At 34.1% G+C, this 17,082-nt stretch overlaps 1 protein-coding gene across 8 annotated transcripts in view; it reads right to left on the bottom strand.

Moving 5' to 3' along the window:
* Positions 1-17,082, bottom strand: part of XRCC4 (X-ray repair cross complementing 4) — a 278,985-nt gene that overhangs the window by 233,853 nt on the left and 28,050 nt on the right. For 4 of the 8 annotated variants that reach the window (XM_059916705.1, XM_059916706.1, XM_059916707.1 and 1 more), the window contains exon 2: positions 4,536-4,684. In XM_059916705.1, coding sequence (XP_059772688.1) covers positions 4,536-4,674 — 139 coding nt within the window. In that variant the 5' untranslated portion in view covers positions 4,675-4,684. Of the gene's footprint in view, positions 1-4,535; positions 4,685-5,169; positions 5,237-17,082 lie in introns of those variants that run through there. The other 4 variants (XM_059916712.1, XM_059916710.1, XM_059916711.1 and 1 more) reach the window with 2 other exon arrangements.

Below are 17,082 nucleotides of genomic sequence, written 5' to 3'. Positions count from 1 at the left end.
AAATATAACAGCTTTTCATAATATTGGTCCATGTGCTATCAAGGGTCTGGAAGCCCCCACGACAGACAATGAGAAAGAGAGTCTGGGAATGCATTCATATATTTTTCATGATCAGTTTTTGATAAGTTCTAATATTGAAATATGAGTCTCAACACAGCCTTTGAAAAAAGGTAAGAATAAAAATATTCTTGTGTAATTTTACAGCTCCTAAAATACTTCAACATATTTTTTTCTCTCTCTGAAGCATATGCATATTTAAGATGATCACCACTATCAAATCTATTGACCTTTCAAATACCCTATTAGCTCCTCTGAAAAAAAATAAAAGTAAGAAGGCAAATGTGTCTTATCTGAGGAATAATTTCATATTTTGTGTTTGGATAATTTTGAAGAGTTATAAGTACCTAGAGAGAGAAATTATTTCTCAGAGAAATAGGAAATAATCTGTAGAAACTATCTTTAATGCAACTATAGAAAAACTTATAAGAAAACATGCAAAAAAATAAATGACACAAATGAACTTCTTTACAAAATAGAAAGAGACTCACAGACTTCAAAAACAAATTTATGGTTACCAAAGGGGAAAGGTGGGATGGGGGGGATAAATTAGGAGTTTGGAATTAACATATACACACTACTATATATAAAATAGCTAAACAACAAGGCCCTACTGTATGGCACAGGGAACTCAATATTCTGTAATAACCTATATGGGAAAAGAATCTGAAAAAGAATGGATATATATATATGTATAACTGAATCACTTTGCAGTACACCTGAAACTAACACAACATTGTAAATCAACTATACTCCAATATAAAATAAATATTAAGTTAAAAAAATAATAAAGTATGTCTACTGATAAAACATCTAGTAAAAAGTATTCTAAATTTCATTATAGTGAAAAGATACCTGTCTGAAAATATTTAATAGAATTTATTGATTCAATTCATTTAGTCCAAAAATGCTTAATGAGCATCTACTATGTGCCAGGCACTATTCTAGGCACGAGGGATACCACCATTAGACAGACAAAAATGCCAGCCTTATGGAGCCTTGATTCAAGTGCTGACATCTTAGATAACCTTTCAGATACCCTCTTAGTATGTTACTCCATCTGTGAATGCTGCATTGGTTAGTGTTTCAAAATATTTCATTCTTGAGAGGAAAAAAACATGTGAAAGGAAATTATTTCTATTTATGCCTCTCCTTTAAAAAATATGTTTTGTAAAAAAAAAAGGCATTAGTTTAAGAAGAAAAATTTACTTGAACATTTCCTATAACAGTCAATGTGAAATTCTGACTGCCTATTTAGAACTTCAATCCTAGAAAAACAATTTGGTCACCAGTTTTGAATTTTGTGCTGCAGAAAGCACAGCTGTAAGCAGTCAATTCTCCTTTAAAAACTTCAGTGACCAGGGATAAAAGCCATGGAAATAGTAAAATTCAGTAAGGATACAGATGAGCAACATAATATGGCATAAAAAGCGAGCAGGCCAACATGACCAAAAAACAAGGAATTGTTCTCGGACAGGTAGGATCCAAGAAAGCATCACTTTAACACTATTTGTGAGTAGGTGAAGACGTAAGTAAGGAAAGAAAATTCTTTACTTTGGATCCTTATGTATAATGAACCAAAAGACTGCATATCCTAAGTTTGTGTCAGAGCTGAGAAGACACACAGACTTAATAAGTCATCATATCACAGACCCACTTTTCTACTTCATTCCTTAAAAATCCTTTTTCTACTGAGCTCTGTCACATAATCTCCATATAGGTCACCAAACATATCAGTGTTTAGAACAAATATAGGTGGATATAATTATTTGATAATAAATGCACTAAAAAGTTTAATTTACTCTTCAATGAACTTTAGTCCAGAGATGGGTGATATAAGTTTCTTACCACTGACTGCAATTCTTATGAAAGTCAAATAACAGTCATCGATCATTAACCCACTTTGTGACTTAACCCTGTGATATAATCCTCTATAATGCTGAAGTGATGATAGACCACATGATAATTAGACCCCAAAACATTCATTAGATAAAACATTGCTAATGGAAAAGAAATCAGTGAGGTTAGTGTGTGGGAGATTAAAAGGAATCCCACATCCTTTTAATTTCACTCAAATGAAAAGAGAAAAAAAATTATCCAAATTGAAGGTTGCAGAAATCAAAAAGTTGTACAAAAAACAGGATGAGGTATAGGAAGGAAATTCATTTTCATGTTTCAATTATTTAATTGTTTCAATGTTCTTAATTATCTTGTTGTCTATCTGTAAAGTGCCAAACCAAATTATATTTATGTATAAGACTTAACTAAATATGGAAACAATGTTATATTATTTGGTTATGTATTTTGTCCCTGAAATTCACACGAGTGAGTAATAAAAGGCATTAAACATTTGTGAGATTTAAAACTTCAATATCTTTGAAAATAAATGACCAGATCCAGTACACTATAAAATTTTGTTTGAAAGCTTGTTCAGTACAGGAAGCCAAAATATTAACAATCCACCAAGGGATACAGAAGTTTGATATCACATTTTGTCATACTAAATTTCATTAGCTGAAAAACAAATGGTAAAACATACTGCATTTATGATCAATGCCAACAAGTAAATATGAAACTGGAGTTTTCATTAAAATATATGCTAACTCTAAAATGAGTAGTTTACGTTCTTCTTTTTCCTAACCAATTTTATATATTTCAGGCATCCTTTCATTCTTTCTTTCAGAGAATATCCATCAAGGCATGTATGTCCTATGTACTGATAGAGACACTTATGAACAGTGGTTGACAAATGAGATGTGTCCTTTGCTCTCAATGAATGTAGGCTAGTGAAACAATATTCATCTTAATAATATTAAGAACAACTGCCAGCACATTTTGTATGACATAAACAAAATGTTCCATAAATGTAAAGTTAACTTAAATTTCTGGTTAAATTAAGATTTAAGAGTTAACCACAGTATTCTTTTTCTTTTCCCAGTCCTTAATGATATAAAAAAAAAATTCAAACAACGTATTATTGTTCTTTGTCTTGGTGAATGAGGTTTACTGACTACATCAAAATTTAATCTTTTTCTTTGATAATTAAGGCTCTTAAAATACCTCAAGGTCATCCGTCTGACCATAACTTCTTGTTATACAGAATAAACCATTTGTTAACTGGAAATATCTAAGTTATAAATTCCTTACACATATCACCTAGGACCTGCCTCCTGGGCTGTGCTGTTGGAACTGCTGTTTTCTCCCTGAAAACTGGCATTAACCTACTGCCATGGTCTTCAACCCTGTGTACCATTTACCCCAGAACAGAGTTATTGTCACTTGGGTGTACCTTCACCAGCATACTCAGAGCTAACCTGACAAATTTTCCTCCAGCCCTGCACTGCAACAACCAACCAACAACTGAATTCTCTTACATAGAAATTTACAGCTTAAATAGATACCATAACAGGTACTACAAACATTATCCTTGAAATTTCTTTATTTTACAATAATACTTATATTACCATTCCTCATTCTGTCATTAAAAAATGAGTAATAAAAACCAAAACCCTGTAAGTACAAATTCAGTTTGACTATGTTGTATAATAGAATTTGTAACACTCAAGAAGAAAACAAAACTTCACAATGTATTGTGATTTTAAAAGGTGATATAATAATTATTACAGTAATAAATTTTAGGGGAATATTTCAAAAGTTGATAGAAGATACAAATAGCACATAAATTAATATGACAAAATTCTTCTACCTAAAACATCATTTACAACATAACTCTAGAAATGACTATTTCATAACTGTAGAAATAGCTTTTTAAATCTTTCAATAAAATATTTTAGAAGTATATTATCAACAAAACTTTGCTATATGAGTAAAACATAATTCTAGATATTTTGACTTTACACCTGCAATGTTCCATAAATGATTTCAGGGTCATTAACCTCTTTAAAAAGATTATTACCAAAGATAAAAAAAGCAAAAGTCTATTTCATAAAATAATAGCCAAAATCCCATATATGGGTTTGAACTTTGGTCTACAAAGTTTTAGGCTATTAGTTCTGTTTCATTTTGTTACAAATGTAGTACATGTTCACTGGAAAATAATTCAACAATATAAGTATATGAAATAAAAAGAAAACCACCACCACCCCACTGTCCCAAGCCTTGGCCCAGCCAATCCACCTTCCTGTGCCTCCCAATATTTCCCTGGGGTCCTAAGAAAAGATACATATAAAAAGTACTATTTATGTTTTGTATAAAGAGATCATTTTAAAAACTCTGACCAACTCCAAGTACTAAGACTCAAATGGTTATTTCTCTATCCTTCTATTAATATTACTTACAGAAAACAATATTAATATTACAAATCTCTGTGTAAATCAGACAGCAATAACAAGTAAAAGCAATCATGTTCATTTTAAGCAATATCTATGAAAGAAACACTTTAACTTGAAGTATCACTGAGGACTGAAGAATAGCACATTATTGAAATTTTTCTTTAAAAAATTCGCTTTTAATATTACCTGTCCCAGTCCATGCTGCCTGCCCATCAGTAAGTGTAATAACAAAACCAGATCCTAGTGTTTCTTCCCAAGCAACTTGGAGAAAATGAATTATATCAGGTTCAGAAGCAAGATAGATTCTGCTTACTTTTCTCTCCATTTCTGATCACCTGTTATAAAAGAAAAAAAATAAATATTTTTGCAAGAAACTGTGACTATCAAATAATGATGCTTTCTGTACTGGTCTCTCAGCTACACAAAGCACCAAGGAAATAAGTAAAACAAAAAGCTATATAATAGCCAACCATCAAACTCAGTAAATCACAGTTCTGTTCAATACTGATTCACAATTTTTACAGATAAAAGCAGAGGCTCATAAATGATTTGTCCAAGTTGTGTAGCTGAATAAAAATTACCATCTCCAACAATATGAAGATCACATTTTCCCCAAAGCCTCTTTCTCTACGACAAATGGTCACAAGAACTTATGTGAGTGATCTGGGAATAATCTGAGGACTGGAATCTGATTACAATTAGTGAGAATAAATTGGATCAAGTTCTTAGTCTCTGTCTGGAGAAAGACTGTGTAAATGAAAAGGGAAAGTAGCATAAAGATTTGGAAAAGAAAATCTCAGAACCCAAGAGTTGGCCATACCTATCACGTCTTCTCTAAGAAAGGGTTCCCAGGACTCACTCTGTCCACTGAGACAGAAGTACCCTGTAATGGAGATGGATTATATCAAGCTATTACAGCCTGAGGCCAATAAACTTTTTGCATTTTTAAAACTTTATATTGAAGTATTACATCCAGGCAAAAGTACAGCTATCTAAAACCTAACTTGGAAGTTTTATAATTAAGCAAATCCATATAAGCAATACCTAGATCAGGAAGCAGAACATTACCACCCCAGCACTCGTTCTCACAACACCCCTTTTCCAGTCACTGTCCCCAAATAACCACTTTCCTAACAGATCAGAATTTTGAGTATCTTTGTACTTTCATGTAAATATAATCATACAGCACATTTTATTTTGTCTGGCTTCTTTTATGCAACATTATGTTTGAGAAATGCTTCTTAGAATTGCAGATTATGCTCATAGTTGTATAATATTCCATTATATGCATGTAGTACAATTTATTAATCCATTCTACTAGTGACAGGCATTTGAGTACTTTCCAGGTTTTGACTAGCACAAATAGTGCTTCCATAAATATGCTAGCAAATATCTAGGCTTTTCTGTTGGGCATATATCTATGAGTATATACCCATGAGTGAAATTTCTGGATCAGAGGATATGCATATGTTCAGTTTTAGTAGTACACAGCCAAAAATTTTCTAAAATGTTTGTACCAATTTACACACTTGGTATGTGAGAATTCTGATCACTCCACGTCCTTACAAACATTTCTCATCTTTTTAATTTTAGCCATTTTGGTGGGTATGTAGTATTACACAATGGTTTATTCACATTTTCCTGATGATTAATGGTGTTGAGTCCTTTTCATATCTTGATTGTGCATTTGAACATCCTGTTTTGTGGAGTATCTGTTAAATCTTGCCAATGTTTTTATTCAGTTGTATTTTTCTTATTGACATTCTTATTGATATATTATTTTCTTTTTGTTTTGTTCTTTATTTTTTGGATTATGAATCCTTTTATAGATATATGTACTGTTCTTCCATTCTGTAAGCTATGTTTTCACTCTCATAATGGTATCTTTGGATGAAAAGAAGTTCTTAATTTTCATGAAGTTAAAATTTATCAAAATCTGTATGTTATAGTTATACTTTTTGTGTACTACTTAAGAACTCTTTGGTCACCAAGATGTTCTCCTATGTTTACCTAAGAGCTTTATAATTGTATCTCTCACATTTAGATCTGCAATCCATCTGGAATTGATTTTTGTACATCAATTGTCAGGAGGGGTCAAAATATATTTTTTCCACATGGATATCTAATAGACCAAGTATTATTTATTAAAGACTATCCTTTCCTACTGCAATGCTGTTACTTTTGTCATAAATTATGTGACCGAATATGTGTACAAGGTTCAATTTTTGTTTTGTTTGTTCTTTGCAGGTGTGCAATTTCAAATATTATACATTTGGTTTGTCAAGGTTACAGTGAATAGTGATTCTGTTACTGTGATCCAGCACATTTATAATCTCTTGCTGACCCTGCCATTTAAAAGTTTGATAAACCTCCCTTCTGAGTATTAAAATCATTTATGTAAAATGTTGAGCAGAACAAGCTCAAGCATAGACTTCTGTGGCTTGCCATTAGAAACAAGCCTCTCTTAGACATCAATCACTACTACTAGGTGGCTGTACTGCTTATACCTCCATTTAAGTCACAAGGATATCAAGATGGTCCTTCGTAAAACCTACCTACTCTGCCAGTCTAGGAGTGCTATTAAAAAAAGAAAAGAAAAGAAGGGAAGGGGAGGGGAGGGGAGAGAAAAGAAATTAAGACAGACATTTTTCTTAGTGACCCCACTCTCATTTCTAATGATTACGGGTTATTCTTCTATTAATTCGAAAACTATTCTTCTGGTAATTCACTCTAGAATCTTGCCCAGATTGACCTCAAACTTACCAGAGTGCAATATGCCACATTCTACTTAGTTCAAAGCAAAAAACTATATTTTTTCTAATACTGGAATAGCCTTTGCCCATGTACACTTCATTAAGAGATACCTAAGCTATAGATGCTAACAAAACTAAAGGAATACCGTAAAAATTACAAGTATGCAAAGAAAAAACATTATAAAAAGTCAAAACGAGGAACAAAGCACACACTTCAAAGATGAAAAACTAGAGAGAATTATTCTTTAATCACATAGCGTGAATCTCTTACTAGGTGATCCTAAAAAAGCTAAGAGTATAAAATTGCCTCAAATTTTTATGACCAATATAAATACTATGTTGTGACAATCCAAAGGTAAATTATTAATTGACATTTCATTGATAACTAATAAGTTTTAAAAAAAGCCAAATTTTTAAATCATTTTAATTTGCTATCTCAATTTAAAACTATTATGTTCTCCTAAATAAAGCATCATATTTTTCTCAATTAACAAATGAATATGATAATCAAAACAACTCTTTCTGTCAGATCTTCACAAAACAAAACTAACTTCTCTATCTTCTGGGGGATGAGAGGCATGCTTAATTATAGAAGGCTAGAGCTGTACTATCTTACAGAAAAAAGCACAAGGAAGCAGAGAAACTTCCAGAATGATAGAAAAAATATCTAAAATTAACAGTGTAATGAGATTGGTTCAAGATGGTGGAGTAGAAGGACATGCTCTCACTCCCTCTTGCAAGAGCACCAGAATCATGACTAACTGCTGAAAAATCATTGACAGGAAGACACTGGAACTTACCAGAAAAGACACCACACATCCAAAGACAAAGGAGAAGCCACAATGAGACGGTAGGTGGGGCGCAATCACAATAAAATCAAATGCCATAACTGCTGGGTGGGTGACTCACAAACTGGAGAACACTTATACCACAGAAGTCCACCCACTGGAGTGAAGGTTCTGAGTCCCACGTCAGGCTTCCCAACCTGGGGGTCCGGCAACAGGAGGAGGAATTCCTAGAGAATCAGATTTTGAAGCCTAGCGGGATTTGATTGCAGGACTTCAACAGGACTGGGGGAAACAGAGACTCCACTCTTGGAGGGCACACACAAAATAGAGTGCACATCGGGACCCAGAGGAAGGAGCAGTGACCCCATGGGAGACAGAAACAGACCTACTGCTAGTGCTGGAGGGTCTCCTGCAGAGGCGGGGGCTGGCTGTGTCTTACCGTGAGGACAAGGACACTGGCAGCAGAAGTTCTGGGAAGTACTCCTTCCCAGAACTAATGGCATGAGCCCTCCCAGAGTCTGCCATTAACCCTACCAAAGAGCCCAGGTAGGCTCCAGTGTTGGGTCACCTCAGGCCAAACAACCAACAGGGAGGGAACCCAGCCCCACCCATCAGCAGACAAGTGGATTAAAGTTTTACTGAGCTCTGCCTACCTGAGCAACAGCCAGCTCTACCCACCAACAGTCCCTCCCATCAGGAAACTTGCACAAGTCTCTTAGAAAGCCTCACCCACCAGAGGGTAGAAGCAGAAGCAAGAAGAACTACAATCCTGCAGCATGTGGAACAAAAACCACATTCACAGAAAGACAGACAAGATGAAAAGGCAGAGGGCTATGTACCGGATGAAGGAAAAAGATAAAACCCAAGAAAAACAACTAAACGAAGTGGAGTTAGGCAACCTTCCAGAAAAAGAATTCAGAATAATGATAGTGAAGATGATCCAGGACCTCGGAAAAAGATGGAGGCAAAGATCAAGAAAATGCAAGAAATGTTTAACAAAGACCTAGAAGAATTAAAGAACAAACAAACAGAGATGAGCAATACAATAACTGAAATGAAAAATACACTAGAAGGAATCAATAGCAGAATAACTGAAGCAGAAGAATGAATAAGTGACCTGGAAGCAGAATGGTGGAATTCACTGCTGCGAAAAAGAATAAAGAAAAAAGAATGAAAAGAAATGAAGACAGCCTAAGAGACCTCTGGGACAACGTTAAACGCAACAACATTCGCATTATGCGGGTCCCAGAAGGAGAAGAGAGAGAGAAAGGACCCGAGAAAATATCTGAAGAGATTATAGTAGAAAACTTCCCTAACATGGGAAAGGAAATAGCCACCCAAGTCGACGAAGCACAGAGAGTCCCATACAGGATAAAACCAAGGAGATACATGCCAAGACACACAGTAATCAAATTGGCAAAAATTAAAGACAAAGAAAAATTATTAAAAGCAGCAAGGGAAAAACGACAAATAACATACAAGGGAACTCCCATAAGGTTAACAGCTGATTTCTCAGCAGAAACTCTACAAGCCAGAAGGGAGTGGCATGATATACTTAAAGTGATGAAAGGGAAGAACCTACCACCAAGATTACTCTACCCAGGAAGGATCTCATTCAGATTCGACAGAGAAATCAAAAGCTTTACAGACAAGCAAAAGCTAAGAGAATTCAGCACCACCAAACCAGCTCTACAACAAATGCTAAAGGAACTTCTCTAAGTGGGAAACACAAGAGAAGAAAAGGACTACAAAAACAAATACAAAACAATTAAGAAAATGGTAATAGGAACATACATATAGATAATTACCGTAAACGTGAACAGATTAAATGTTGCAACCAAAAGAAACAGGCTCGCTGAATGGATACAAAAACAAGACCCATATATATGCTGTATACAAGAGACCCACTTCAGACCTAGGGACACAAACAGACTGAAAGTGAAGGGATGGAAAAAGATATTCCATGCAAATGGAAATCAAAAGAAAGCTGGAGTAGCTATACTCATATCAGATAAAATAGATTTTAAAATAAAGAATGTTACAAGAGACAAGGAAGGACACTACACAATGATCAAGGGATCAATCCAAGAAGAAGATATAACAATTATAAAAATATATGCACCCAATATAGGAGCACCTCAATAAGGCAACTGCTAACATCTATAAAAGAGGAAATCAACAGTAACACAATAATACTGGGGGAATTTAACACCTCACTTACACCAATGGACAGATCATCCAAACAGAAAATTAATAAGGAAACACAAGCTTTAAATGACACAACAGACCAGATAGATTTCACTGATATTTATAGGGCATTCCATCCAAAAACAGCAGATTACACTTTCTTCTCAAGTACACACGGAACATTCTCCAGGATAGATCACATGTTGGGTCACAAATCAAGCCTCAGTAAATTTAAGAAAATTGAAATCATATCAAGCATCTTTTCTGACGACAACGCTAATGAGATTAGAAATGAGATTAGAAATCAATTACAGGGAAAAAAACATTAAAAACACAGAAACATGGAGGCTAAACAATACGTTACTAAATAACCAAGAGATCACTGAAGAAATCAAAGAGGAAATCAAAAAATACCTAGAGATAAATGACAATGAAAACACAATGATCCAAAACCTATGGGATGCAGCAAAAGCAGTTCTAAGAGGGAAGTTTATAGCAATACAAGCCTACCTCAAGAAAAAAGAAGAATCTTAAGTAAACAATCTAATCTTACACCTAAAGGCACTACAGAAAGAAGAACACACAAAAGCCAGTTAGTATAAGGAAAGAAATCATAAAGATAACAGCAGAAATAAATGAAATAGAAACAAAGAAAACAATAGCGAAGATCAATAAAATTAAAAGCTGGTTCTTTGAGAAGATAAACAAAATTGATAAACCATTAGCCAGACTCATCAAGAAAAAGAGGGAGAGGACACAAATCAACAAAATTAGAAATGAAAAAGGAGAAGTTACAGCAGACACCAGAGAAATACAAAGCATCCTAAGAGACTACTACAAGCAACTGTATGCCAATAAAATGGACAACCTGGAAGAAATGGAAAAATTCTTAGAAAGGTATAACCTTCTAAGTGTAAAACAGGAAGAAATAGAAAATATGAACAGACCAATCACAAGTAATGAAATTGAAACTGTGATTAAAAATCTTCCAACAAACAAAAGTCCAGGACCAGATGGCTTCACAGGTGAATTCTATCAAACATTTAGAGAAGAGCTAACACCCATCCTTCTCAAACTCTTCTCAAAATACTGCAGAGGAAGGAACACTCCCAAACTCATTCTATGAGGCCACCATCACCCTGACACCAAAACCAGACAAAGATACTACAAAAAAAGAAAATTACAGACCAATATCACTGATGAATATAGATGCAAAAATCCTCAACAAAATACTAGCAAACAGAATCCAACAACATAGTAAAAGGATCATACACCATGATCAAGTGGGATTTATCCCAGGGATGCAAGGATTCTTCAATATACGCAAATCAATCAATGTGATACACCATATTAACAAATTGAAGAATAAAAACCATATGATCATCTCAATAGATGCAGAAAAAGCTTTCAAAAAAATTCAACACCCATTTATGAAAAAAACTCTGCAGAAGGTGGGACTAGAGGGAACCTATCTCAGCATATTAAAGGTCATATACGACAAACCCACAGCAAACATCATTCTCAATGGTGAAAAACTGAAAGCATTTCCTCTAAGATCAGGAACAAGACAAGGATGTCCACTCTCACCACTATTATTCAACACAGTTTTGGAAGTCCTAGCCACGGCAATTAGAAGAAAGAGAAATAAAAGGAATACAAATTGGAAAAGAAGAAGTAAAACTGTCACTGTTTGCAGATGACATGATACTATACATAGAGAATCCTAAAGATGCCACCAGAAAACTACTAGAGCTAATCAATGAATTTGGTAGAGTTACAGGATACAAAATTAATGCACAGAAATCTCTTGCACTCTGACACACTAATGATGAAAAATCTGAAAGAGAAATTAAGGGAACACTCCCATTTACCATTGCAACAAAAAGAATAAAATACCTAGGAATAACGTACCTAAGGAGACAAAAGACCTGTATGCAGAAAACTATAAGACACTGATGAAAGAAATTAAAGATGATACAAACAGATGGAGAGATATACCATGTTCCTGGATCTGAAGAATCAATATTGTGAAAATGACTATACTACCCAAAGCAATCTACCGATTCAATGCAATCCCTATCAAATTACCAATGGCATTTTTACAGAACTGGAACAAAAAATGTTAAAATTTGTATGGAGACACAAAAGACCCCGAATAGCCAAAGCAGTCTTGAGGGGAAAAAACAGAGCTGGAGGAATCAGACTCCCTGACTTCAGACTATACAACAAAGCTACAGTAATCAAGACAATATGGTACTGGCACAAAACAGAAATATAGATCAATGGAACAGGATAGAAAGTCCAGAGGTAAACCCACGCACCTATGGTCAACTAATCTATGACAAAGGAGGCAAGGATATACAATGGAAAAAAGACAGCCTCTTCAATAAGTGGTGCTGGGAAAACTGGACAGCTACATGTAAAAGAATGGAATCAGAACACTCCCTAACACCATACACAAAAATAAACTCAAAATGGATTAGAGACCTAAATATAAGACCGGACACTATAAAACTCTTAGAGGAAAACATAGGAAGAACACTCTTTGACATAAATCACAGCAAGGTCTTTTTTGATCCACCTCCTAGAGTAATGGAAATAAAAACAAAAATAAACAAATGGAACCTAATGAAACTTAAAAGCTTTTGCAAAGCAAAGGAAACTATAAACAAGACGAAAAGACAACCCTCAGAATGGGAGAAAATATTTGCAAATGAATCAATGGATAAAGGATTAATCTCCAAAATATATAAACAGCTCATGCAGCTCAATATTAAAAAAACAAACAACCCAATCCAAAAATGGGCAGAAGATCTAAATAAACATTTCTCCAAAGAAGACATACAGATGGCCAGGAAGCACATGAAAAGCTACTCAACATCACTAATTATTAGAGAAATGAAAATCAAAACTACAATGAGGTATCACCTCACACCAGTTAGAATGGGCATCATCAGAAAATCTACAAACAACAAATGCTGGAGAGGGTGTGGAGAAAAGGGAACCCTCTTGCACTGTTGGTGGGAACGTAAATTGATACAGCCACTATGGAGAACAGTATGGAGGTTCCTTAAAAAACTAAAAATAGAATTACCATATGACCCAGCAATCCCGCTACTGGGCATATACCCAGAGAAAACCATAATTCAAAAAGACACATGCAACCCAATGTTCATTGCAGCACTATTTACAATAGCTAGGTCATGGTAGTAACCTAAATGCCCATCAACAGATGAATGGATAAAGAAGATGTGGTACATATATGCAATGGAATATTACTCAGCCATAAAACAGAACGAAATTGGGTCTTTTGTAGAGACGTGGATGAATCTAGAGACTGTTATACAGAGTGAAGTAAGTCAGAAAGAGAAAAACAAATATCGTATATTAACGCATATATGTGCAACCTCGAAAAATGGTACAGATGGACCGGTCTGCAGGGCAGAAACTGAGACACAGATGTAGAGAACAAACGTATGGACACCAAAGGGGGAAAGCACCATGGGGTGGGGGTGGTGGTGTGATGAACTGGGAGATTGGGATTGACGTGTATACACTAATATGTATAAAATGGATAACTAATAAGAACCTGTTGTATAAAAAAATAAATAAAATTCAAAAAAAAAAAAAGTGTAAGATACCTCTAAACTGATAAGTTAGCAATAATTCTAATATCTACCTAAAGTTTACTCAGAAAATTATTCTTCTTCCCAGAAGAAAAAGACAGTTATATAATAACCATACTTGTAGCCACATCAATTATGTTAACATTTTTTAAATATGAAATTTGTAGATTTGACTACATCATAATCACTGAAAAAATATAATTATTTTTAAATATTTCACTTAGTCAGAAATTTTTCCTACATTGAGGTCTTCTTTGCCTAGATGTACTTAATTCGGAAATGCTTCATCCACTTGTAAATATTTTCTTTAGATCAATTAGTCAATACACTTAACATGCAGTAAATTACCCATATGGTCTGCAATTCTTAAATTTGAAAATTACTGGAAAATGTGTGTTACTGTTTTTCTATGCCAATCATTGAAAAATACATACCTAGAGGCTTACATAATTCTAATGGGCCTAAAACCACAATTCTGGGAGGGAAGAAGGTAATAGAAACTACTGATGAAGTGTTTTGCCTGTATAGAATTTATATACACACACAAAGATACACACACACTTACACAGATTATTTTTTCTTAAATGTGCCTGAAGAACCCTGGCTATTTTTAGCATTAATGAAACTTAGAATTTCTCTAAAACAGCAATTGGTTTCACTGTTATTTCTTAGCATGTTTGAAACAAGTGACAAATTTCTAATTATAGAAACAAATTAATTTGAAATTCAATATTCCAGATGCCTATCAGTAAATCCTACTTTCACAATGATATAAAAGGCTTTAATCATAATAATGTTAAAAAGACATTTAGGGGTCAGATTAGTTCTAACATGTTTGAATTATTCATGTTTCAAATATTTTCCAATTTTCTGATTAACTCTAGATACTCATCACAGAAACTAAATGATTTTATTTTAAAGATTCTATTCTAGTTAATTCAGATTTGAAATTTTGGATGCTACCTGTGGGCCACACTTACAGACTTAACATATTAATAGCTCAAATGTGACAACTCAGTATCCTATAAGCATTTTATGCCTCAATAGCCTTATAAATGTTTTCTTTATATCAACTGAGTCTTAATTTCCTGATAATATACTATTTGAACCAGTTTTGAAAGCACTTCATTCTTTTACTTACTGAGGTCACCCTCTCATTAAATATCAAATACAAAACATCTAAGACTCCACCATAGAAACAGGAAAAAGGATGACTTGTAATGTGTTTTAAGATTCCGTAAGAGCGAATCAAGGATCTCTTTGCTTTCACCAGCACTGTAAATGGGAATAGTCAGCCATGGGTCTTTTGCCCCAAGACTAGTACTTGAAGAAAGGGGATGGAATCTTCAGAAGGACTGATTGATTAGGGCCATAAGAAAGACTGTGTTTTGTTTTCTAAGGGCACTAAAGGTCAGACTAGTATCAGCACCTCTCCCAGCCAGAGCCAAGGATCTAAGACAAGCCTGCAGGTGGAAACAGTTGGGTCCCACCCCAATTTGTACATCAGTAGCTTTATTGAGAGCTCAGAACAGTTGAGAATTGAGAAGCTTATCTTTAGTACTTTGTGTCTTTGATACTTGGCTTCTCTCTTAGAAGAGAAATAAGTTGTTGGCTGATGTGATCTAGACTCTGAACAAATACCATTCACAGTTGCTTCTGAATAAACAAGACACTTTTTAAATTAGTTTACAAAGAATTTTGTATGCCCTTTTGGATGCTGATAAGAAGCAATGCAGAAGCCAATTCTCTTAGGTCAGCTCAAGTTAGTGACAACACTGTATCATTGATAACACCATTTTGAACTTGAGCTTCTTTTATTTTCCTTTATAGTGAGTTATGGCTTCCTTTCAAGCTGCTTGGGCTGCAGGTGTTCAAACTTCTGCAGCTCTGCCAAGGAGTCGTACTTACCGATCAGAAAGGGCTAAAAGCATGTTTCTAATGAAGCAATTAACTTAAGTGCCCCCTTGTTGAGAAAAGTAGGCTGATAACTAAAGTGAGTTCAGAATAAAGATTAGCACACAGCACATGCTGTTAATAGTCTGTAATTAGATTCCTGATCACATTATTTTGTTTGACCTTCCTTTTTTAAAAAATGAGGAAAAGAAAAAAATATAAATTGTAAACCAAAAGTGTGGTGATAAATTTTTTAAAAGTTTATCATGTTACAAAAATTCAAGGATATATAAAAAGGAAAGAAAGGTTTATATAACAGCCACTAGGCTACTTATGTTTAAGACAAACATCATGTAACAATTTCAGAGAAGAAGACTATTTTCTTATTTGTTCAGAACTTTTTTAAAAGCAATGACTATTCCTGTTTATCTTATCAGAATTCCCACACTGAGTATTTTTTAATTAATAATTTATTCCTAGCATTTTCATTATTAATAGCATGTCGACTTGCTGGTTGTTATCTATGTGACCAAAAGGTAAATTAAGGTCTTTTTGAAAAATGACCACAAAATCAATTTACCTTTAAATTTCCAAAGCAATTAAAACAAAACTAACCTTCTGTAGAAGAAATGCTCTCCTGAAATAATGTTTTCAAGTTAGAATTTTCTAAACTTTAAGGGCGAAGAATTTACAGGATTCTTAAATACCTTTCTAATTATGTCAGGATTTTCTCCATTCGATTAAATTTGAAATGAAAGTAAGGTGACCATCTGTCCAGGCTTGCCTGAGATTTTCCTGGTTTTAACACTGAAAGTCCCATGTCCTAGGAAATCTCTCAACCCCAGGCAAACTAGGATGGTTGGTTACCCTAAGTAAGAGCAAAATATAATTAAGACTGTTGGTATAATCTTGTTCAAACACTTGTAATATACAGCTGATATTCAAGGAAGACATTAAATAAACAATCTGATGCTTCAGGAATAAAGCATTAGAACAATAAAATAAGTCTAAACCTAAAGTATCTTTGCCATGGTTACAGACTATTCTCAATTATCTCTTATGAGTATGGAATGCCAGCTGCTGGCATTCCAAATATCATATTACTGCTCATTTCCTCTGCTTATCTTTTACAAACACCATTAATAATCATTAGTTTCAGTGATTCGTTCAGATTCCACTTCCTCTCCTTTCTTTTCTCTTACCCAATGAAGTGAGTATTAAAAAACAATAAAATGGCCTGAATAAATTTCCCACATAAAATCTAACACCTAGAATTGGACTCAAAGTTCCAAGACTATGATTTCCTTTACATTCATCAAATGGACACTCTTGATTACAAACAACCTTGGCAGAAAGAATGAGAGTATACTTAACATTTTGCAAACTTTCTAAATGTTCACAACAATACTTCCATTCTAATTGCAGTTTCATATGAGAAAGACACTTAACAGAAATGAAGGAATAAGATAGTACCTCAAATATATTA

Source organism: Balaenoptera ricei, chromosome 3, assembly GCF_028023285.1.
Source record: "Balaenoptera ricei isolate mBalRic1 chromosome 3, mBalRic1.hap2, whole genome shotgun sequence".
Lineage (NCBI taxonomy): Eukaryota > Metazoa > Chordata > Mammalia > Artiodactyla > Balaenopteridae > Balaenoptera > Balaenoptera ricei.
The sequence above is the reverse complement of the archived record's forward strand: the minus strand, read 5'-3'. Positions and strand labels throughout refer to the sequence as shown.